The sequence below is a fragment of the Aethalodelphis obliquidens genome, unplaced genomic scaffold (assembly GCF_003676395.1).
Source record: "Aethalodelphis obliquidens isolate GAN/ISIS:26980383/991018 unplaced genomic scaffold, ASM367639v1 scaffold42, whole genome shotgun sequence".
NCBI lineage: Eukaryota > Metazoa > Chordata > Mammalia > Artiodactyla > Delphinidae > Aethalodelphis > Aethalodelphis obliquidens.
In genome coordinates, this window is record NW_020837986.1 from 16,383,044 (window position 1) to 16,408,591 (window position 25,548).

At 42.8% G+C, this 25,548-nt stretch overlaps 1 protein-coding gene across 4 annotated transcripts in view; it reads right to left on the reverse strand.

Annotated features, from left to right (window-relative positions):
* Positions 1–25,548, reverse strand: part of DNAAF9 (dynein axonemal assembly factor 9) — a 149,837-nt gene that overhangs the window by 11,971 nt on the left and 112,318 nt on the right. For all 4 annotated transcript variants that reach the window (XM_027078796.1, XM_027078798.1, XM_027078797.1 and 1 more), the window contains 4 exons: positions 22,390–22,515; positions 14,336–14,373; positions 3,983–4,118; positions 545–631 (listed from right to left, as the gene is read on the reverse strand). In XM_027078796.1, the coding sequence (XP_026934597.1) occupies positions 545–631; positions 3,983–4,118; positions 14,336–14,373; positions 22,390–22,515 (387 nt within the window). The remainder of the gene's footprint in view (positions 1–544; positions 632–3,982; positions 4,119–14,335; positions 14,374–22,389; positions 22,516–25,548) is intronic.

Below are 25,548 nucleotides of genomic sequence, written 5' to 3' on the forward strand. Positions count from 1 at the left end.
GTGTAGCACACAGTAAGTGCTCAAGTGATGCTGGAAATATGATTATAGTGCACTTCACACTCTCTTTTCTCTTCCTCTCCTCTCTGGAGGACAGGTTCAGGCTAGGAGGCCACCTGCAGAGCACAGAACATGCCCTGGGCCACAATAGCAGGGAACCTACCTGTCAGATGGGAACCCTAGAGGACTGACTATTCTCAGGAGAGACTCTCTCACCCGGGAGGGTCATAACTCCTTGGTTCCATGTCGGCCACCTCACTCTCACTAGAGGCTAGAGGAAACAAAGGATACCATTGTGCTTAAGGCCTATAAGATGACTCCTTAAGTCTCAACATCCAGCAAGGGTCTCAATTTGGACCCCAAGATGTGGATCACTGGGCTTCCAGCAAGGCCAGTGGTTACTGGGACATGGCAGGCTGTTGTAGCTGCCATTGTCACCCTCCTAGAGCACACCTGGTATTTTCACTTTCTCTTTTTCTTTCCTGTAAATAAATAAATCACTGAGTTTATAAAGAAATCTTAGCTACTTTTCAATGATGATACTTGCCAGCCAGGGTACATTAGATATCGAGATCGTAGCATCTGAGGACTCGAAAAACTATTTTCTGAGAGAATCAGTTCAATGTCTTCATTCCTTTGAAAACATACAGAAAACCCAGGTTAATTAGAACTATTAACCTTAACCTGTACATTCTGCTTACTCTCTACACCGCCATACACACATACAAGTACATGCATATATTTTTTTTCTGTTATTTCACCCCTAAATACTTTAGTATGCATCTCTAAGAACAAGCACATTCTCTTGAAGAACCACAACAGTATAATCACACTGAGGGAATTTAATACTGAGGACAAGCAGCATTGGTATCACATGGGAGCTTCGTGGAAATGCAGGATCTCCAGCCTACTCCAGACCTACTGAATCAGAACCCTCATTTTAATAAGATCCCCAAGAGGTTAATATGCACATTAAAGTTGGAGAAGTATTGATATAATATACATCCATTTTCAAATTTCCCCTTTTTGGGGGGATAGGGCACTCAGGATCCAATCAAGGATTGCTCATTAATTTATAATCTTTATTTTCCTTCAGTCTGGAACAATTCCTCCAACTATTTTTGTTTGTTACTCATTTTTTTTTTTTTTTTCCCCGGTACGCGGGCCTCTCACTGCCGTGGCCTCTCCCGCCATGGAGCACAGGTTCCGGACGCGCAGGCCCAGCGGCCATGGCCCATGGGCCCAGCCGCTCCGCGGCACGCGGGATCCTCCCTGACCGGGGCACGAACCCGTGTCCCCTGCATTGGCAGGCGGACTCCCAACCACTGCGCCACCAGGGAAGCTCGGAGTTGACATTTTTGAAGAGTACATGCCAGCTGTCTTGTGCCCCACAACCTGGATTTGTCTGGTTGCTCCTCATGATTAGATTCAGCTAAGCATTTCTGGCAAGATTAATGGCCAAGTGATGTTGTGTCCTTCCCACAGTGTCACGAAGGAGGCACATGATGTCAGTTTATCCCATTAGTGGTCTTGGTAAGTTTAATCATTTGGTCAATGTCATGTCTTCTAGATTAAACCTCTCCATTGTGAAGGTACTTTTCCCTCTTTGTAAGTAGTAAGCAGTCTGTGGAGTGACAGATACTTTTTATTTATTCATTTATTTAATTTATTTATTTATGGTTGCACTGCATCTTCGTTGCTGTGCACAGGCTTTCTCTAGTTGCGGAACAGCGGGGGCTACTCTTCGTTGCAGTGCGCGGGCTTCTCAGTACAGTGGCTTCTCTTGTTGCGGAGCATAGGCTCTAGGTGTGCAGACTTCAGTAGTTGTGGCATATGGGCTCAGTAGCTGTGGCTCGTAGGCTCTAGAGAGCAGGCTCAGTAGTTGTGGTGCATGGGCTTAGTTGCTCTGTGGCATGTGGGATCTTCCCAGACCAGGGATTGAACCCGTGTCCCCTGCATTGACAGGCAGATTCTTAACCACTGCACCACCAGGGAAGTCCCGTGACAGATACTTTGAGACAAGTGAATATCCCTTTCCTCAACAATCTGTCATCCACTGCTTTTAGCATCCATTGATAATTCTTGCCTAAATCAAGTATTATACGAAAGGTTACAAAATAGTGACTTTCTAGTACTATAAATCCTTATTTATTAGCTAGCATTCTTCTATAAAGAAGAGCTTTACTGATCTGTCCCTCTCCCTTTTTTTAGTATCACCACAGACTCATTTTACTCCACGTGCTATATAATCCATTATTATCATGGTTCTCTCATATACTCAAGTTGTCCCAAATTTGCCTAGTGGGAGCTTCTTAAGCTAGCTTCTGTATCCTTTTGACATATTTCCACTAATCTTTGAATACTTCCCTGCTTTTTTGTCACAAAATGTACTAGGCTCACCTTGTACTTTCACTCCCTAAACCTGCAATCAGCCAATTCTCCAAAGAGTCCTGATACTTTGTAGTGGGGATTGGTACTTAGAAATTAAGATCTAGAGGTAGAAGTATTAATTGCTATTATTATTTCTAGTCCCTTTTAATGGAAAGGGTATTATTTCTGGTCCCTTTTAATGGAAAGAGCTAGGGAATATACTTTTTTTTTGAAATAATGAATTTATATCGAGTCCCCCAATTCAACTCCAACATTTGTAGGGTTTTTCCTTACCTTTCCCATTTCATATTTATAATCTCCCTTCTCTAATCAGTGATGTTGTTTGGAATCAGGGTTCCAACAGAGGATTATGCTCAGAAGCTACTTGAATTATTTTGCATATGTACGGTTCTTATAACTTTGGTATACAGATGGATTCACGTTTTTGTTTGTATTTTTTCCCTCCTTGTTGACTTAATTTTTGAATGTGTAAAATATGTGCATTGCTCAAAAGTCAACACTATATGAAAAGTATACACCTTTTAGCACCTTATTGAGCAAACAAAACTGCTATATGACAAGATGTTTTCATACACACGAAGTCACTAATTCTCTATTTTTAGTTTGTAACTTGAACCCAGGTCTATGAAGTAAAGATATAATTTCCCCATGTTTCTATGCCATTTCTCTCACATCTTAACACAAAGAACATTGAGAGAGTCTTGACTTCCATCCTTTAATGATGAGAACGTGAATGCATCAAAACAGAACATCTCAAAACAGTACAGGAGGGTTTCCCTGGTGGCTCAGTGGTTGAGAATCTGCCTGCCAATGCAGGGGACACGGGTTCGAGCCCTGGTCTGGGAAGATCTCACATGCCGCAGAACAACTAGGCCCGTGAGCCACAACTACTGAGCCTGCGCGTCTGGAGCCTGTGCTCCGCAACAAGAGAGGCCGCAATAGTGAGAGGCCTGCGCACCGCGATGAAGAGTAGCCCCCGCTTGCCGCAATTAGAGAAAGCCCTCGCACAGAAACAAAGACCCAACACAGCCAAAAATAAATAAATTAATAAATTGCCAATTTGATACATGAAAAATTATATATATTAAAAAAAATTTAAAAATTAAAAAAAAAAAACCAGTACAGGATACTAACATGTGGGTCCTCTTGGTGATTTTTACACAGCATCAAAAGCACTTCAAGGGTTTCCCTGGTGGCGCAGTGGTTAAGAATCCGCCTGCCAGTGCAGAGGACACAGGTTCAAGCCCTGGTCCGGGAAGGTCCCACATGCCGCGGAGCAACTAAGCCCATGAGCCACAACTACTGAGCCTGTGCTCTGGAGCACGTGCTCCGCAACAAGAGAAGCCACCACAATGAAGAGTAGCCCCCACTCGCCGCAACTAGAGAAAGCCCACCTGCAGCAACAAAGACCCAACACAGCCAAAAATAATAAAAATAAAATAAATAAATTAAAAAAAAAAAAAGCACTTCAAGACCTGACTTTTATAAATGCTCAGGTCTTTGATACAGTAGAAAGACCCAGTGGGCCATAGACAGACTGCTGCATCTGAGAAAGTGGCTGGTCCTGCGGAGTGAAGTGAACTGGTAAGTTTACCTGGTGACAATCCCATTTTCTGCAAGAATGAAGGCTGCCGAAGGATTGGCAGCTCTGATGAGGCTCTGCAACTGAATCAGGAGAGGGTGCCTCTGCTCTGTGGTGTGACTGGTGAACACCACATTACTCACCAGGCCTGGGGAACAAAACCAAAAACAGTTCAGCCTTTATGAGTCCTGACTGGGGCTGAGGGTTTGCACAAATGTGAGCCCTTGCTCCCTCCCCTGATCATCCCTTCTAGCAGCCTCCTCATGTAGACACCCGCCACCCAACACTGATATACATAGCCATCATTCTGCTCCTCTTTCTGCCACTGCAACCTCTTGGAGTGAATGGCCTCAACTCTGTAGCTGCCTCACCTCCTAACCTCCTCTGTCTTCTTAATTCCGCTTTGATACCTGGAGCTTTTTCATCTAAGGGCCCTTTCTATATCCCATGTACTTAACCTCATCAGGAACTGGTGCCAGTGACTTTTCACCAGTTCAGAACACAGACATGTACCAAGCACAAACCGTATGTCAGGTGCTAACCATTCTCAAAGAGTGCACAGTCAAGAAGTCTCACCCGTGGACCCACAGTTCCAAGGTAAGTGCTAACAAAGATATTCATAGAGTGACACAGTAAGGAAGGGTGGCGCATGTAAAGAGAGGTTGTGGAGTGGGCCACAATCACTCTCAACCTTTCTGTGAAAATATAGAAGTAAAATCCACAGCACTACAGATAATTTTGAAATCAGAGAATTTGCCACATCCCATCATGCCAACACAATTGTAATACCTCTTCCATACTTATTTTTACATGGCTAGGATCACAGCATATACACCATTTCTGCTATAATGTCATTTGCATTTGTGTTATTCAACCGTTTTTATTCACTTAATATTGTGAAAATTTCAAACATATACAAAAGTAGAAAAAAATAGTATAATGAACGCCCACGAGCCCATCACTTGGCTTCAAGAAAGATTAACATTTGGCTAACTATTTCTTCTATACCATACCCCAACCTTTTCTCCTTTCCTCTCCTTCCCCACTGGATGATTCTGAAGCCAATAATAGACATCCTATTATTTCATCCAAAAATATTTCAGTATGTATTATCATAAGGACTCTTTAAAAAAATGAATGATTAACAATAAATTCTTTAATATAAAATATCTAGCCCACATTCAAACTTTTCTGTCTCAAGAATATTTTCTTAATTTTTTGGAAACAGGAACCAAACAAAGCCCATACATTATATTTCACTGATGCATCTCATAATTCTCTTTCAATCTATAGTTTTCTTCTTACTTCTTTGTGATTTATTTGTTGAAAAACTGCATCTTGTATATTTCTCTCAGTCTAGATTTTGCTGATTGCATCTCCATAGTGTTGCTTAACATGCTAGATATACCTGGTTTATAGATTCAATCTTTTTTATTATAATCTAGTTTTTAAAAAGTTCTTGTTCTTTTTCTAACTTCTTAAGTTGAATGCTTAATTCATTATTTAAAAAAGCCACAATGAGATAGCATTTCATACCTGTTAGAATGGCTATTCTCAAAAAGACAAGAAATAAGTAGTGTTGGTGAGGATGTGGAAAAAAGGGAAACTTGTACACTGTTGCTGGGAATGCCAATTCTATAGTGGTACAGACACTATGGAAAACAGGATGGAGATTCCTAAAAAAATTAAAAGTACCATATGATCCAACAATTCCACTTCTGGAATATACCAGAAGGAACTGAAATCACTATCTTGAAGAGCTATCTGCACACCCATGTTCATTGCAGTATTATTCACAATAGCAAGATATGGAAACCTAAGTGTCCATTAGTGGATGAATGGATAAAGGAGATATAAGATAGATATATCTTATATATATCTATCTTATATATGATAATGATATATATATATAAATGTTACTCAGCCATAAAGAGAATGAAATCTTGCCATCTTGCCATGGATGGACCGCAAGGGCATTATGCTAAATGAAATAAGTCAGAGAGAGAAATACCATATGATCTCATTAATATGCAGAATCTAAAAACAAAAACAAAAACCAAGCCCATAGATACAGAGAACAAACTGGTGGTTGCCAGAAGCAGGGGGCAGGGGGTGAGAAAAATGGGAGGAGAGAGTCAAAAGGTACAAACTTCCAGTTATAAAATAAATAAGTCATGGAGATGTAATGTACAGCATGGTAACTATAGTTAATAATACTGTATTGAATAACTAAAAGCTGCTAAGAGAGTAGATCTTAAAAGTTCTCATCATAAGAAAAAATTGTTTTGTAACTAGGTAAGGCAATGCATGTTAACTAGACTTATTGTGATTATCATTTTGCAATGTATACAAACATCAAATCATTCTGTTGTACACTTGAAACTAATACAATGTTATATGTCAATTATATCTCAATAAAAAGAAAAATTATTTCTTGTTTAGTAACATAGTAACTTAAAGGTATATGCTTTCTTTTGAATTATTTGGTTACAGAAATATTCATGACAGGTTGTAGATGGTGTCCTTTATCATTAAAAATTGCCCTTTTATTTATTTACTTATTAGCCGTGCTGTGCGGCATGTGGGATCTTAGTTCCCCGACCAGGGATTGAACCCGTGCACCTTGCAGTGGAAGCACGGAGTCTTAACCGCTGGACCACCAGGAAAGTCCCAAAACTGCCCTTTTTAGACTCTTCAATATTTTGCCTGGTATTCAACCCTGCTGTTATTAATATCAACCTCATTTCTTTTTGTTTGCATTCGTCTGTTATATCTTGTCCATTCTTTCATCACCATCCTTACTTAGTTTTAGATGCTTCTCTTGTACAGAACATCATATAATTAGATTCTACTTTTTGGTTTAATCTGAGATACTTTTCCTTTTAATAGGTGTTTATTCCATTTATATTTACTGACACTTTGTTTCTGTTACCTTGTTTATGTGGAATTCTATTTAAAAAAAATTTTTTTTAACTTTTAGCAATATGATTTCTGCATTGTTTTCTGCTTTCCTTCTGATAAGTGGTGGGCTTATAGTCTGTTTTATGTTCTTATGATAGCTATCCTTATGTCACCTTTAGACAATGTCTTTTGACTTTTCCACATGACAGACAAGGAAGTTCATATACCCTTAAATTTGCCCCGCTTCTCCACTATCACGTTCTGGTTGGCTACATTAATAATTTTATAGTTCCTCTAGTGGATACTTTTTTTAAGTTTTACTGTTCTTATAAATTTATTTATTTATTTATTTATTTATGGCTGTGTTGGGTCTTCGTTGCTGCGTGCGGGCATTCTTTAGTTGTGGCGAGCGGGGGCTACTCTTCATTGCGGTGTGCGGGCTTCTCACTGCGGTGGCTTCTCTGGTTGTGGAGCACAGGCTCTAGGAGCGTGGGCTTCAGCAGTTGTGGCTCGTGGGCTCTAGAGCGCAGGCTCAGTAGTTGTGGCACCTGGGCTTAGCTGCTCCGCGGCACGTGGGATCTTCCCAGACCAGGGCTCAAACCTGTGTCCCCTGACTTGGCAGTTGGATTCCTAACCACCATGCCACCAGGGAAGCCCGAGTGGATAATTTTGTATCTTTAAAGAGTACAACTAACTCTTTACAAATTGACTTAACAGCTTTAAAATTTACTGATCTCCCACTTGAGAAGATGTAGAGGTAATCTCTCTCTCGTTGCCTCCTAATTTTTTATTAAATATAATTTCATTTATAGGGTTTTGAGATTTTCAACATTTAAATTCTATCTTGTAATAGCATTCTCATAGGTGTTATAATTAATTCTATACCTAAGAATACTCAATGCTCATCATCAATCTTTTTACTAATAGAGACTAGTTTTTTGTTTGTTTGTTTGTTTTTGTGGTACGTGGCCTCTCACTGTTGTGGCCTCTCCCATTCAGGAACACAGGCTCTGGATGTGCAGGCTCAGCGGCCATGGCTCACGGGCCCAGCCGCTCCGCGGCATGTGGGATCTTCCCGGACCAGGGCACGAACCCGCAACCCCTGCATCATCAGGCAGACTCTCAATCACTGCGCCACCAGGGAAGCCCGAGACTAGTTTTGTAAACGATTAGTTCATAAGTGAATGTCTCTAAATTATGAGACTTCAGCTTTCCTAAGTAACCTTGTAATTGTAGGATCCTGAATAATGAATATTCAGTACAGAGGACTCTTACTGTTCACTTCGGTCAAGTGTTTTGTTTTTTAAAAAATTAGCTGTACTTAGTTTTTCAGGGCAAAACTCATAATGTACAGAAGAGTTCACAGACAAAGTAAATTCCCTTCCTACCCAGCAACCTACTTCTTTCCCTGGAGGCAACCATATTTATCAGAGTTTTCTTCCAGATATGTGCTGAGTATTTACAAGTAAATGTGTATGTATACATTTTTCCCACAAACAGTGGCATACTATACCATTCTGTACCTTGTTTTTTCACTTAAGCCTTTTAAAAAATTTTTTTGGTAAAGCTTACTTCTTCCTTACAATCTTCTCTAATACCGTTATCATCCCAATCCTCCCCTCATGCCACCTTGCTGTCTCCCTTTCTCTGAACTACGAGAGCTCCTTTGAATAACATGGGCAGTGCTTAAAATATAAGGCTTATATTTTTATTTATCTTCTTCATATATGTAAAAAGATAGCATAAGGTAAAGATTAAAGCGTGGGTTTTGGAGCCAAGCAAACCTGAGTCTGAATTTTCGGTTCCACTAATTATTCATGGGTGACATTAGGCAAATTGCTCAACTTTCTCTCTGAGCCCAAATTTCCCCTTCTGTCAGATGGGAACACATACCTCCAGGTTATCTGTGAAATGGTTTATCACAGGCTACAGAGAGTAAGAACTCATTAAATGCAACCTGACACTACTACCACCACCATCTCATCATTTGGGAATGGGACCCCTACATGTACACCAAGGAGCCTGGACCGATTCCTCAGACTGACAGAGGTGGCTGTGGCACGCCTTAGCCACAGCGACAAGCAGGAAGGTAAGTCACATGACTCTCACCAGCCTAGGCTGCTGAGCCCATGGTTTAGATGAGTGGCTATCACTGGTTTGAAGGCAACTTCCAGGACCCCTGGTCCCTGCCTCTGGTCTGAGGCAGAAGTTAGTATACTTCCTTCCTCTCACCAATCATATTTATAAAAAGTGTTCCAAAACTCTGAAGACTGAATCTAACCTCATAACCACATTCCATTCGCAACCAGGGAACAGGGGTTAGGAGCTTCATGTCAATGGTCGTGTGTTACAATGGGGACAAGGCACACACGAAGGGTATACAATATGCCTAGGATCATAGATGTCAGGAGGTAGGGCTCGACTGCTGAGCACATAATCTGCTTCCTGAGTGCTTACACACTGTTTGGGAATCTATTGGTTCCTTGGTTCTGAGACATGAGTCCTGCTCTTCACAGGTATCTGTTAGTGCTCCACAGCAAGTCAGTCGGCCTTAGGTAAATATGGCCTATATGCCTCTGCACAGTGCTTGAGAGACCTCTGAGGATTCAAAGGTGAGTTTCCTCAATGGCTTCCCCTGACATCCAAGCGGTCACTTGGTGAAAGGCACACCGACTGCCTAGTTCCCCAAACCTGGGCCATCGTCCATCCTCCACTCTCAGTCCCTGCTACCATTTGCCTGGTTTAGACCACTGCTCTCTCTTCACTAGGTTACTGCTCATTCTCTCTACTTCCAGGCTTCCTTTACTACAATTCATTCTTCCTATTGTAGTAAGAGTAATCTTTCAAAAACATAAATCTGATCAAGTCACTTCCCTACTTAAAATATTTAATGCATTCCAATTATTTTTAGGCTGATATCTAAACTTCTTGGCCTGCTTGACCTATCTGCATGATGCACTTCCTCAGGGCCCTAGTCGTACTCTAATCACCATCAGGCCTTCAATCTTGCTGTTTCTTCTGCCTGGAGCCATCCTTTCTCTCATTTTTTTGAAGGAGGGCCAACTCCTCCTTCAGGGTGTAGACAATTTGAATAGCACCTCTTCCAGAAGCCTTTCTTAATCCCCCAGGACTGGGTTACAGCAGGCATTAGATAAAAATTTGCTGAATAAATGAACGAATAAATGAAGTGTAATAAAAGACACATGCAACCTGACCTCCGAGGCAGCTGCCTAAGAAACTAAGCCGTGGGTACCCACATGCCAAAAATTCTCCCACTTGCAGGTCTGAGCAAGTACTATTCATCAGACAGCCATCTGGAAAGGTTTCTAAGATTTATTAGTATATACATATTTTTGGTGCAAAATTCGTAAGGTACAAAAGGGTGTTCAAGTTTCTTCTTCCCTTCTCTGGCACCCTGAGCCTTATTTCTCCTCCGCAGAGGCAACCACTAATAACCAGATTTTGGGTATGCCTCCTCAGATAGTCTATGCATATACAAGTATATAGGAATATACAGAACCACATTTTCTTAACAGCTTCTCCTACACTTAAAACTTCTATTCTCAAGGTCTTCAGGTATGGCCTAGATGTGGTAATAGCACAAGACTTAGGAATTCAAATGGAGAATATGTCTGCATTTTGTTTATTCTATTTTAAAAAGGTTTCTCACATGCCTTCCTTGTTCATAAGCTTTAACATTAAGATGGACCATCTGCAGTCAGAGTTTTAGGAAAGCCTCCTAACAAAGGTGACACTGGTAGTGCCTGTGCTTCCATTCCCATTTAGAAAGGTCACTCTGCAGGCTGTGGGGAGGCAGTGAGGACAGCCTGGTGAGCCTACTGCCAGAACCCCATGTCCTGGTGCAGCCACAGGAAGTGGCTGGGGCCTTTGGAAACTGAGTAAAGCAAGGCCAGGCAGCCAGGCCCAGAATGTGGCACAGTGGGGTGGCAGGCAGGGTTCTAGAAGGCTCAGCACATTCCAGAGATGGCAGTTATGAGAGCCGGCTCCTGCGAGAGGCCCATGACATTACCAGGGGTGGAAGACAAGAATAGCTGTGGTGGATCTTGCAGTGAGGAGTCAGGAAAGGCTGAGAGAAGATCTATAAAGGCCCTAGGACTCTACTTAGCATCTACTTGGGCAGAAGAAACTGGAGAGTCAGACTACTGCGAATGTGCCAACCTGAGTGGCATGCAGCAGGGTCACAAGCACAGGCTTGTCCTGCCTGAGAAAAGGCTAGGATCCGAGTCTCTGACAGATAACTTGCCCAAAGTCCTGTCTGCCCCATGAGTACCATGTAGACAAACACTGTGGGCTTTGGATTCTAGGTCAGGAATTGGACATATAAAAGGGGCTTTGCTTTGTGGAGAAACAAGCAAAAGGATTATCCCCAGCATTCCTTAGGCCAGCTATGCAATCTGCTACCTGCCAAGAGGAAATGCCATCTTCAAGGCAAGGTACAGCAGTTATCTGGAGCACAGGGTGAAGAGGCCATCATGAGCGGTTTCATCTTGCTTGGGCCGGGAGCTTCCTTCTGCTCTGTTATCAAGGAGTGGATACTCTGATTTGGCCAACGCCTCACCAGTCTGGGTTGTGAGTGAGCAGGCAGCCTGGACTGGCCTGTTCCCAAGAGTGGAGAAACATCTCTGAGGTCTGTTTGACCATCCCAGTCTGGCTAAAGACTTCCAGCAACCCAGAAGAACACAAATCTCACTTCTTTTGTCTATCTACAGATACATCTAAAAGCAGATCATGGTAGTAAATTATCTGCGCTCTGTTTTAAAGCCAGCATTATAATGAGCCTTGCTTGCTGTTTAAGCATTGAGATTATTTCCTAATCCTTGGATCTCTGTAATACACATCATCTTGTGGCTGCAATACAGTGCTTTTCTCATTGTAAAATAATCCTTTGTTGTAAAAGCAATGAATCAGGGAGCTTAACTCATGAACAGGAGCGAAGGGAGGCAACTGCTCCCTTAGGACGTAAAATGTTTGTCTACCGGTGGCAGATTCTACCTCTAAGAGAGCCACCAAATCTCTGAGGAAGAAGAAATACTTGCATTTTATCTCCTCTCTCCCCAGAAGGTCCATGCCCATGGTGAATTAGGTCAGATCAGTCTATAGTGTCCTCTTGGCCCAGATGTAAGGGGAAGATGTCTACCAAGGCACTATCACTTAACAAGCCCTTTGCAGTTCAGAAAACAGCATATATGGCCTCAAGGTTATCTGTCTACATCTGATCACATTCCAGCTTTCTTTTTTTTTTTTTACGCCTCCAACCAGGGACTGAACCCAGGCTGTGGGAGTGACTGTGGCACTGAACCCAGGCTGTGGCAGTCCTAACCACTGGACTGCCAGAGAATTCCCCTGGCTTTCTTTTTTTTTTTTTTTTCTTTTAATTCTTTTCTTAAAAACATATTTATTTGGGCTTTCCTGGTGGTGCAGTGGTTGAGAGTCCGCCTGCCGATGCAGGGGACACGGGTTCGTGCCCTGGTCTGGGAGGATCCCACATGCCGCGGAGCGGCTGGGCCCGTGAGCCATGGCCACTGAACCTGAGCGTCCGGAGCCTGTGCTCCGCAACGGGAGAGGCCACAGCAGTGAGAGGCCCGCGTACCGCAAAAAAAAAAAAAAAAAAAAAAAAATTATTTATTTAATTTTTGGCTGCGTTGGGTCTTAGTTGTGGCACATGAGATCTTTTGTGGTGGTGTACAGGCTTCTCTCTTCTTGTGGCATGCGGGCTCCAAAGCGTGTGGGCTCTGTAGTTGTGGCATGCAGGCTCTCTAGTTGTGGCTCGCATGCTCAGCAGTTGCAGTGCACGCGCTTAGTTGCCCCGCAGCATGTGGGATCTTAGTTCCCCGACCAGGGATCGAACCCGAGTTCCCTGCGTTGGAAGGCGGATTCTTAACCACTGGACCACCAGGGAAGTCCTCCCACCCCCACCCTAGCTTTCTTTATATAAGTACAGAATTGACACACATTACCTTTGAACAATGAGTTGGAAGGCAGTGCTAATGAAATATGCCTACAAAATCCCAGACAGAACTCATTGTGTCTTGGCCTAAAAGAGCTTTCCTCTTGCAATACTGGCCCAGGTTCATGGACAGTAAAGACAGAACACTTGCTTAAGGTTCTTTGCCAAGGTAGCCTGATCATCTTTTTCCCACATGCAAAAAAAGAAGAGGGGCACGGAAGGAGAAAGTGTCAAGAAGCCAAGGGGCACTAGGGTGGCAATCTTCATGTGATCAGTTATGTGATCGATCACTATATGATCGATCATATAGTCAGAGGGGCTTACTACAGCCCACACCGTTGGCTTTGATCATGACTTCCAAACACTTATCGAAGGACCAGACAGCTCTCTTTGGTTATCTCCTGGACCTATGTTTTCTCCTGTGTAGCCTATTTCAAGGATAGGTACCACCAACCTTTCCAATCTCCCAAGCTAGAAACCTAGGAGTCACTCCAGATACCCCCTTTTTCAATGTCCCCCCATCTAGTCTGTTACCAGATCCTACTAACCCAGCCCCTATAAAATCTCTTTAATCTACCTGGGGTGGACACGGTGGATAGACCCAGCCAACCTCCATTCAACTCTGCTTCTGGGGTGCAGTGCCTAGAAAGCAACAGGGGCCTCTAAAAGCTAGACTTGAGACTCCCTGGTGCAGCAGTCCAACACACACATTCTTCTCTCCAGTGACCCGGCCTCCTGCCCTGCACAGCCTCCAGCTCAGCTCTTCCCCAAGACAACAGCTCTACGAATGCTCTGTTGTCTCCATTCCCTGTGGATTGGCAATGGCATCAGCAGGGCAAAACCGTGCTGGTGACACTGAGTTCTTTTCTTCCATCTGATTTCTACTTGCTGGGCTGTTTCAGGAAGCCCAGACCCCAGGCCTTCTGACAACAATAAGTATTTTATCACTAACTGTAGGAAATTTAGAATTTATTCTGGGTCTCCAGCCATCATAGCTAATATGACTAAAAAGTGCTGCTCCCAGGCTGCCAGAAGGTAGGACAATGCAAGGATGAGTGTAACCTACAGGATGTGTGCATTTTTCTAAATGTTATAAAGGAGACGTGGAAAATTTCAGTATATGTAGCAGGGGACTAAGGGAGGAGGTTCTACTTGGCCATATTCTCACTCATGGGACAGGAGAAATGCATCAAAATCTTGCTGATCCACAGGCTAGGAATACCTATTCAGTCCACTGACATTAGATGGAAGGCCAGGGCAGACTTAAGGCCAGCTCAGAAGAGGTGTTGCCATGGCAATTTATTATCATTAAGAGACAAACTCTCGGAAGAAATCTGCCTATCAAATATGATAAAAGCAAAAAATGCCCAAGTCTTCCCTGGATCAGTTTTATTTGCTTTAGATTTCAGAATGGTAGGTGGGAGCATGAAGAAAAGTCTGTCGCATCTAAACATAATTTGAAAGGCTTGCAAGCGAAAACAGAGCATATTGCTTACCTTGTGAACACTGGTCGAGACATTTAGGAAAGAGAAATCTAGGGAGAAAAAAGAAATATTTTAAAACCATTAATCTCAGAATTTTCATTGGTTATTTCTCACAAAAATGTGAATATCACTAACATACAAGATGACTTACTCAGTGGGGCAACGGGCAGGCAACACTGAACATTAAGGATAGCCATGATTATACAAAAGGTTTTCATAGCTTTGAACCAAAGTCCCCTAAGCCAGAAACCCCACAGAAGTCCCAAAGTGGCCAACTCTTGGTGGAATGTTGAAGAGGGGATACTGAGGACAGGGCCAGCTCTCAAGACTATAAGAAATGGAGAAAGAGAACTTGGTCTTCTTTTCCACCCTCCCAAAGAGATACTGTCCTGACAGTAAAGGGGAAATTTCAAGGGAAAATGAGAATTATTTTACCTAACTGTGCCAAGGGCCTTCAGTACCAAAGTTGCCATATTTCCCTTTATGTGCACAACAGAATCCTGGTTTCCCTTTAATCCTATTCTGAGCTCAAACGGTGAATGAAATGTAGGAAACTGACTGATTGGATTGAGGGTGACTAATCCAAAGTGTGAGTTAACAACTGTAGCTCTGCAGTAAGCTCCAGAGAAAAGCCCATATTCTCAGTGCTTTAAAACTTCTAAAACACCACAGTGCTCTTCTTAGAGAAGAAAGCTAACACTAATGAGAATAGCTGCCTTTTATCAAGTTCTTACCATGGGCTGGGCACTGTGCAAGCAGTTCATATATACAATTTTATTCTCACATCCACCCTGTGCCTTGGCTACCTAAAAACCACAAAGAGTGGGTTTAGGTTGGCTAAGCAAGCTAAGCACTTGGGCCAAGGTCCCACATGCAGCTAGGAAATGGGAGAGCTTATACAGGGACCCGGGTTCATTTGGCACCACAGAGCTCCTGTGCTTTCTTCCCCTGCAAATAAGATGCTTGATGAAGCCACCCTCTGAATTGTTGCTGGTGTAGTTGGCAGGTATTAGTGCTGTTCAAAACACTGAGGGGAGTTTCTCTCCTGCAATTTTCTTGGTGGTGGCAAATCCTCATCTTTTAATTTGATTTCTGACAACAGCCAGACACACAGCATTTGGAACCAAATTTGGTGGATGAGTGTGCTGGATGAATACAACTTTTGGCTGTGGATCTAGTTCACTTGCCTGACTCCTTCATGGTTTCTAAAGAATTCCATGGGAGAATCCCCATGTGCTCTGAGCAAGGTCAGGAGCCCTGGAGCAAAGGAAGAGACATCCGCACCAGAGTCTCCCAAGAATAGAGGTCACTGACTTCACTGCATTCATAGTCCACTGAATGGCCAGCCACACAGCAAATGCATTCTTAGAAAAATGACTGTCCCCATCAAGTAAGTACCTGTGACTTTAGAGTACATGCCCTTAAAAGCCCTTCTCAGTGCCCTGCTTGCTTTCTTGCAGTAGCCCACAGAAATTCACACCAGTGGCATCTTAGACAAGGCTGAGCAATGCTTCCCCTCAAGGCATCTTATACAATCACAGGTTGGATGCTCATGTTTTAAACCCCTGACAGGGTAGAGGGCCATTAAGCTGCTCACTTTAAACAGGTGCAAAGAAAATACTCAGAACACATGGACTTGCACATGCATGCAATTTCTTCTCATATCTTGGCATCTCTGGCATCCCTGTCCTTCAAATTCATATGCTGGCTTTCTTTACTAATCCAACTATGAGTTATTGCTTTTTTATAATTCTTATAAAATTACATGAATCTTTTATTACAGCACTTCCTACCCTATATCATGATTAATTGTGTACATGTCATGGGTGTGGCATTTGGAAAATTATTTAACTTTTCTGAGCAACAGCTTCCTCATGGTAAAACATGGTAATGATGCCTACCTTAAATGCCTCCCAAAATACCTAAAGGGGATTTTGAGGTTTGAAAGGGGTAAAGCATCACAGTGTCTAACAAACAGTGGAAAACAAATGTTGGCTCACTCCTTTCCTTCTCTGCATATCGTCCTCCCTACTAAACTGTAATATTATTATTATTATTATTTTTTTTTGCGGTACGCGGGCCTCTCACTGCTGTGGCCTCTCCCGTTGCGGAGCACAGGCTCCGGACGCACAGGCCCAGCGGCCATGGCTCACGGGCCCAGCCGCTCCGGCATGTGGGATCCTCCCGGACCAGGGCACAAACCCGTGTCCCCTGCATTGGCAGGCAGACTCTCAACCACTGCGCCACCAGGGAAGCCCTAAATTGTAATATTATTGAAGACAGACAAATAACAAGTATTGGTGAAGATGTGGAGAAATGGGAACCCTCATACATTGCTGATGAGGATGCAAATGGTATAGTGGCTTTGGGTAAGTTTGCAGTTCCTCAAAAAGTTAAATATTAAAAAAAAAAAAAAAAAGTTAAATATACAGTTACCATATGACCCAGTAATTCTACCCAAGAGAACAGAAAACATACAACCATATGAAAACTTAATACATAAACATTCATAGCAGTATATTTATGATAGCCAAAAGATGCAAATAACTCAAATGTCCATCAACTGATGAATGGATAAAAAAGATGTGATATATCCATACAATGAAATATTTGTCAATAAAAAGGAATGAAACACTGACACATGCTACAACATGGATGAACCCTGAAAGAAGCCAGACACAAAAGGCCACATATTATATGATTCCATTCATGAAATGTCCAGAATAAGTATATCCACAGAAACTTCAATAAAGCTGTTACATTAAAAGAAGCAATATACGTGATACTATAAAATATCAAATGGTTTTCCCATCATCCAACATTTGCCCCCAAGGAACTGGTCATTTCCCAGAAGGAACAACCATTTCACAGTCTGGCATGTATCCTTCTAGATATTTTCTATGCGTATACAAGTAAACATTTAAAAAATATACATTGTTTTGGTAATTTGTTTTTCTCACTTCATAAAATATTGTGGCCATTTTCTATGTTAGAAGATAAAAATCTACTTGAATTTAAAAAATGCCTGCATAGCAGTCCATTATGAATATCCCCAAATTTAACCAGTCACTTACTAATTGAGCATTTGGAGTTTCCAGTTCTTTGATATTATTAATAGTGTTGTCTTGAACATTGCAGAGCACACCTGTCATATTTCAGACTGCCCAGTACCTTCTAAACACCTTTCCCAGACTTGGAATTGGGAAGCCCGTCCCTGGCATAAATGGCAGAAAACTGCTTTTCCAGCCTTTCTTGCCGTCTGGTGCAGGCATATGGCTGAAGTTCTACCACCTAGACTCCAAGTGGCAATGAGCATGGTGAGTGAGGGAATGTATGGTAAGCAGACTCCATTTTCTGGTGGAAGAAGTGGTTGAGATATTCCCTTCACCGGGGCAGCCCTACAGGAAGTTTGAGTGTTCCACCTGGCTGCCTAGCCAATACAGCCTGACCCTCCTAGAGACTCTGCAAGCTATAATGTACATTAGTAAATTCCTCCCCAGCTAGACATGCTGGAGTGGGCTCTACTGTTTGGAATTAAAAATTCTGCCTGAAACAAACACCCCTATACCTATATATCTTTGCACATTTGTAAAAATATAACTGTATGATAAAATTTGAGCAATGGAATGGCCATATTTGTCTCCAAAGAGATTAAATCATTTTACATTCCTATCAACAGTGTATGGAAAAAAAAAAGAGTGTATATGTGTACCTATTTTCTTACACTGTTGCAGTATAAAAAATCACCCCAAAACTAAGTGGCTTAAAATAATGATGATTTATTATTTCTCATGATTCTATAGGTTGAATGGGCAGTTGTTTTGGCCTGGGGCAGCTCAGCTGGGGCTGATGATTATCTAAAATGGTCTCACTCACAGGCCCAACTGGGGTCTCAGTCCAAATGGTAGGAATGGATGGCTGGGCCTCTCTCTCCACATGGTCTTTCATCCTCAAGCAGCCTAGCCCAGGCTTCTTCATATGGTGGTCTTAGCTCCCAGAAGCAAGAGAGGGCAAACCCCAATGTGTAAATGCTTTTCAAGCCTTGGCTTGTTTCATGCTTCTTGATGTCCCACTGGCCAAAGCCTAGTCACAATGCCCAGGTGAGAAGTAGATTCGACTCTTCAGGTCTTGATGGGAGGGGCTGCTTCTGCTGTGGCCATAATTTTAATCTACCACAGTTGGCTATGTAAGGATGGATTCCTTCCTCCCTTCCTTCCTCCCTCCCTTCCTTCCTCCCTCCCTCCCTCCCTCCCTCCCTTCCTTCCTTCCTCCCTCCCTCCCTCCCTCCCCCTCCTTTGTTTCTTTCTTTCTTTTGGCCATGCCATGCAGCTTGCAGGATCTTAGTTCCCCAACCAGGGAGCGAACCCAGGCCACGGCAGTGAAAGCACCAAGTCCTAACCACTGGACTGCCAGGGAATTCCCAGATTGTTTTTGCTTTTTAAAAATTTATGGGCTGGGCTTCCCTGGTGGCACAGTGGTTGAGAATCTGCCTGCTAATGCAGGGGACACAGGTTTGAGCCCTGGTCTGGGAAGATCCCACATGCCGCGGAGCAACTAGGCCCGGGAGCCACAACTACTGAGCCTGCGCGTCTGGAGGCTGTGCTCCACAACAAGAGAGGCCGCGATAGTGAGAGGCCCGCGCACCACGATGAAGAGTGGCCCCCGCTTGCCACAACTAGAGAAAGCCCTCGCACAGAAACGAAGACCCAACACAGCAAAAATTAATTAATTAATAAACTCCTACCCCCAACATCTTCTTTAAAAAAAAAAAAAAATTATGGGCTTAACACTGGCCCACTTAATTTTTTTCTTAATGGAATGGGATTAATGTTATTTAATAACTTTCTATTCTTTTTTTTTTAACCAAGTTTTTAAAAAAAATATATTTATTTATTTACTTGGCTGAGCCACCGGGTCTTAGTTGTGGCACATGGGATTTTCTAGTTAAGGCATGTGGGATCTAGTTCCCTGACCAGGGATTGAACCCCGGCCCCCTGTGCTGGGAGTGCAGAGTCTTAACTGCTGGACCACCAGGGAAGTCCCAATAACTTTCTATTCTTGATCATGAGTCCCGTAATTCTCTTATTCTATTCCACATGCACCCCCATGCACATGAAACAGAATAGCTCCACAGCCCATGCACAGGGGCTAATCATTAGTTTTCCAACAGAGCATTAGTAAACCACTATAGTAAATTACTTTCTGGAATGGATTCAAAAGTAAATTTGGAAATTTCTCATTAATATCTAAAAACTGAGCAAATCAGTAATTTTGATTTATTGACAAATATTATTTTTGATCTCTTATACTGTTTTTTTTTTGGCTGCATTGGGTCTTCATTGCTGCACACGGGCTTTCTCTAGTTGCGGTGAGCGGGGGCTACTCTTCTTTGCGGTGCGCTTGCTTCTCATTGCGGTGACTTCTCTTGTTGCGGAGCACGGGCTCTAGGTGCGTGGGCTTCAGTAGTTGTGGCTCACGGGCTCTAGAGCACAGGCTCAGTAGTTGTGGCGCATGGGCTTAGTTGCTCCGTGGCATGTGGGATATGCCCGGACCAGGGCTCAAACCCGCGTTCCCTGCATTGGCAGGCAGATTCTTAACCACTGCGCCACCAGGGAAGTCCTAATCTCTTATACTTTTTAACCCACCTGATTTTGTCATTTGTATTTTTATATTCCATAACTATAATTCATATACTTTACCCTTATTTCTATATTTAAAGAGATTATATGCTTATCTTTAGCTTGTTTATTGATTTACTTATTTAATTCTCTTCAAGGACACTTATTCCTCACATGCTGGCACACTCATTTATTCCACAGACACTTCATGAGCACTTACTATGTACTAAGCATTAAACAGAAATGATTTCTGTCCTCGCAAAAGCTAAATCTGTATTCTATAATTCCTCTCTTTTCTCTAATTGTCTTCATTTCTTTGTCTATTTCCTCTCAAAATTTTTTTTTGGCTGTGTGGCTTGTGGGATCTTAGTTCCCCGACCAGGGACTGGATCTGTGCCCCCTGCAGTAGAAGGGAGGAGTCCTAACCACTGGACCTCCCGGAAATTCCGTATTTCCTTTCCATTTTGTTTTAGCAGTGTCTACTTTTACTTCTCACTGCTTTGAGATTTTCATTTCTATAGTGAAATTTTTATTTTCTTTCTAGGACTCTAACAGTTTATCTTTCAGCTGCTTTTGTCAGCTAAATTCCTTTTCCCCGATCTTTTCTATTTAACTGCTTTATTTATAACCTGTACACCATAAAATTTACTCATTTAAAGTGTACAATTCAATGATTATTTTTAGTAAATTGTTTACAGAGTTGTGCAACCATTGCCACAATTCTGTTTTAGAACATTTCCAATACCCCAGGAAGATCCCTCCTCCCCATTTCCCCAGACCTTTTATATCTCTTCCTTGAGCTCTTCCCTCACCACCCTGTTAGTTTCTCTTCTCCTTAACTTTTTATTGACGGTGTAGAAGAGTGCTTGTCTAGAGTGTAACCTTTGTCTGTTCTTTGTTTATTACTATCTTTTCCTACCTTTCTATGTTAATATGTCTAGTAGTGTCTAGTCCCCTGTTAGACCCCTTTCTGCTTTCATTCATCTTTAAGTAAAAACTTCAGAAAAAGAAGAGACATGGATGGTAGAAAGAGTGGCATGTAAGACTCAATATGGCATTCTGAAGTACAATGGGGATGCTCAGCATTCACTACAATAACCTAACCTAAGGCAGAAGGAAAAATAGACCACCTTAGCTTTATTATGGGAGAGCAGAACCTAGGTCAGAGCTAAAGAGAAGGGAGAATGGTGAAGACATTTCTTGGGATCAGTTAAGGTGACTAGGGAAGTAACTTCTAATGTAAATTCTACGAGAAGTCTAAAGATATCAACTTGGGACTCGAGAAGGGAGCTTTCCCAGATGAAGATCTAAGGATAGATCAATCAGTTACCAGGAGATGATAATAATATGGACTAGCCAGAAAAACCACATGATTAAAGACCTTGGATACATTCTACTAGGCTAAAGGGAGAGGAAGTCAAATAGCTCTATGAAGGGACACTGTAATGTTTGACACTTCCCAGTGAGGATTTCTCTCATGATGAAATAGGTGCTTCTAGATACCACTGAGGCAGTATAAACTGCAAAACCCACTCAGAAAGCAATTTGGAAATATGAATAAAGAGTAATAAAACTATCATACAATTAATTAATACCTTTGAGGAATCTATTCTAAGGAAATTATCTGAAATTTCAGAAATTTATATGGATAAAGATGTTCTCATAGCATTATTTATGATAGTGAAAAGCTGGAGACATCCTATGTGACTAACAATGCGGAGCTGGTTAAGACTATTATGTCCATATATGCACATAATGATTACATACCCAATCAAAATGTAATTACCACTGTAATTGCAGGAACATATATATGTTCACTTACATAACATGTCTATACGTTAACCTAAGAAGAAGGATATAAAATTATATGTATACCACAACTGTAAAAAAGCATGCACATAAAAGACCAGAAAGGAATTCACAAAAATTATAATAGTTAACATTGAGTGAGATTATGAGTGAATTATACTCAATTTTCTTTGTTATTACTTCCAAAGTAGAAAAAAAAGTTCACCTGTTTGTAATGAGAATAAGTGTCATTAACTGAGGTAAGATGCTTTAAGATGGCTTAACCACATGAAAAAGTATCTGTGAGGTACTCCAAGTGCCTTGGGACACAAAGCCCCTCCCCTGCAGTAAAGAGGAAAATAAAAGCCTGCCATAGGCATTCTTTTTTTCTGGGAGAAGCTATTTCAAGTCCCACTGTCCTAGAAGGGTGACTTTTCAGTGCACAAAGTGGTGAGAAGCTGCCAGTCCAAATGCTGGCTCTGAGGACCTAGCACTAATCAAATGACAACTGGGCATTTATTACATATAAGGTAGACTGATGCGTTCCAAAACATAAGCACATGTAAAGATGTGTCTCCTACTGGGAGGTGGGAGAAAACTGCTTTCTGTACACTTAAACACAACACACCCTGTGGGCCAGAGGTGGTCCTAAGTATGTACCTGTGCTCCATGTAGCAGCTCAGGGGCTCCACACACACTGTGATGGCACCAATGGTGAAGGAGGACTTGACATTTGAATCTGGATGTATCTGCAGGGCCTGGACAACATCAATAACATCTGTGTAGCTGGGGGGGAAAAAGGGAATAATTAGTTTACCGATTGGCGCTTTAGAGTGCGGGAAGAGGGTTATGCTTGCCGAGTGGCTGAGTAAGGGTGGAAGGAAAACCAAAAGGGGGAGACTGTGACTAGGTTCCTTGGGGTCACCCCACTTCATGATTTAGAGTCCCTGGAGTCCACAGTGCTTCTGTATTTCCGAGTTCCATTAGTTCTAACCGCAAGAGTGAGTGGAAGAAAGAACCCTACTGCCCACTCCCCTTATGAGAAGCCTGCAGGTGACCCTGGGGCTCTGAGGGTGGGATTTGGTGTTTTCTAATCAAGTTAGGATCTCCCGCATTGGTATATTTTCTTTAATAGCTCTTTCCTCTCCTTTCATCTCACAGAACATGCAGGCAAGAGAAAGAGGGATTATGAGACATATCTCCAAGTCAGTAGACACATGTCAAACACCAACTGCATTTGTATCTCCTGCCTGGAACTCCCTCCAGGGCCAATTTGATGTTTTCAATTACAACTTAATATGTTCCTGATCCAACTCTCCCACATCTGCTCCTCTTGAGGTCTTGTCCTACTCAGCAGAGGAGATTCCACTCTTTCAGCTGCGAGGCCAAAGGTTTGTTTGGCATCTTCTTTTACTCCATTTTTTCTTAATCTTTAAAATATAACTATGCTCATACTCCCACTCTACCACTGAGTCCAAACTGCTTCTGTCTTTGTATCTGTATCTGTCTTTTTTTTTTTTTGTATTTTTTTTTGTGTGTTTTTTTTTTGTTTTTTTTGTTTTTTTTTGTATCTGTCTTTGTATCTCCCTACAACCTGTTTTCAACACAAAAGTTAGAGGGGTCATACTAACCCCATCAGGTAAGCCACTGAGTGAGTGGCTTCCATCCCTCCTTTGGCCTGAAAGCCAAAGCTCTTACAATGACCCACACAGCCCTCTAAGATCTGACCCGCACTGCAGGGATGAGTTTAATTTCTTACTATTTCTTCCTGTACCTGAATCTAACTACTTTGACCTCCTGGCTCTTCCCTGAACGTGCCAGGTATAATTTCACCTTTGCACTCCCTGTCCCCTCTCCTGTAATGCTCTTTTCCTCAGATGTCTGCAAGCCTCACTGCCTCAACCCGCTTCGGGTCTCTGCTCAATTGGCATCTTATGAGAGAGGTGTCCTCTGACTTCATGCAGCCTATGGGATATAGCAATCCTCTCTCTTGATACTCCCCACCCTCACCCCAATTCTTCTCCAAAGCACTGACTACAGCTACATACACTGTATTTTCTAATTTGCTTATTGTGTGTCTCTGCAATAAGAATGTAAGGTAGTTGCTGGGTGCTGTAATCAATGGTGCCTAAAGCAAGGCAGGTCAATGAACTGGACATTGAACTCCAGGCAGACCCCTGGCCACTCCAAGAACACTGTCCTGACTGACCCAGTCTATCACAAAAGGTCAGTTCTTACGGAGGAAAAGGCAAATCTGATGGGCAGCCTTGCTGATCATACAGACCTGGTCTTAGCCTGGGGCTGGGGGGATAGGTACAGCCTGCCTGGGCTATTTCCTGAGTTCCTACAAACAATTCATTTGTACAACGGTACTTGACTTTACTCCACACAACAACATTAGCACCCCCAACCCCAGGTCTGCCTCAGTCCTGACCAAACAGCAGTGGGCGCTTCAGTAGAGAACATGGTGTGCTAGGTTCTACAAAGAGCGAGCCCTCTGCTCCCTGGTTTCTCTTGAAGGCTTCTCCCACTGCCTGGGCATGTGTGTATATGACCATGTAGAGTGCTTTCCACTGGTTCTGTAGTGTTTGGATGGTCCTAGATGCTAGGAGAGCCCCTCACACTGCAGTAACACTCTGGTAAGCAGGCCTGAAGCTTACAAACTGCCTTAAATCTCTTTGTAGTTGTGTTTAATGGCCTTAATGCTCATGGTGAAGTGCCCTAGCCTTGCTCCTCAGCATCAGCTTTTTCCTCTTATTCTAAAGAAAAGTGTCTGGGGGCTTTTTACTTTCCATGTTTGGTACAAGCTGTAGAGACTCTCATTTCTTAGGGCTAAAAAGAACTGAAAGGGACTTCCCTGGTGGTGTAGTGGTTAAGAATCCACCTGCCAATGCAGGGGACATGGGTTTGATCCCTGGTCCAGGAAGATCCCACATGCCGCAGAGCAACTAAGCCTGTGCACCACAACTACTGAGCCTGCGCTCTAGAGCCCGCGAGCCACAACTACTGAAGCCCACGCACCTAGAGCCCGTGCTCCACAGCAAGTGAAGCCACTGCAATGAGAAGCTGGCGCACCGCAATGAAGAGTAGCTCCCGCTCACCACAACTAGAGAAAGCCCGTGTGCAGCAATGAAGACCCAACACAACCATAAATAAAAAATAATAATCATCTTAATTTAAAAAAAAAGAACTGAAACATTTATAAGTCAGTCCTGAGGATTCTGGCAATTTTAATACAACAGATTTCCCTTAGACAGGGTGACTGGGGAATTTCCAAGTTTTCAGAGGATTACATTAATTTTCACTGATTTTAATGGAAAAAAGTTAGAGCAAAAAACAGGCCCCAGGCTTCTTGGTGAGGCCAATGTATCTAGGTGAAGCATCTGGGCACTGCAGCCAGGAGCCACTGAAGCAGACAGCAGGTCTTTGGTGTCAATCACTCTACTTGTTAATGGTGTGCCTGCTAATGCCCTCCCTTACTGCCCAGCCCCTGCCTTATAACCATCCTGGGCATGGCTTCCAGACAGCAGGAGGCAGCCCTCACCTCAGAAGGATGCACACCGATCCAACTGATGAAGCCTGTACCTGGCCACTCTGGCTAAACTGCCCCAACTGCATGATGAAGGCAAAAAACTAACTCTTTGTATTGCCTCTTTCTTGTCAGTATTCTCTTTATTAAAAACAAAAACAAGGGCTTCCCTGGTGGCGCAGTGGTTGAGAGTCTGCCTGCCGATGCAGGGGACACAGGTTCATGCCCCGGTCCGGGAAGATCCCACGTGCAACGGAGCGGCTGGGCCCGTGAGCCATGGCTGCTGAGCC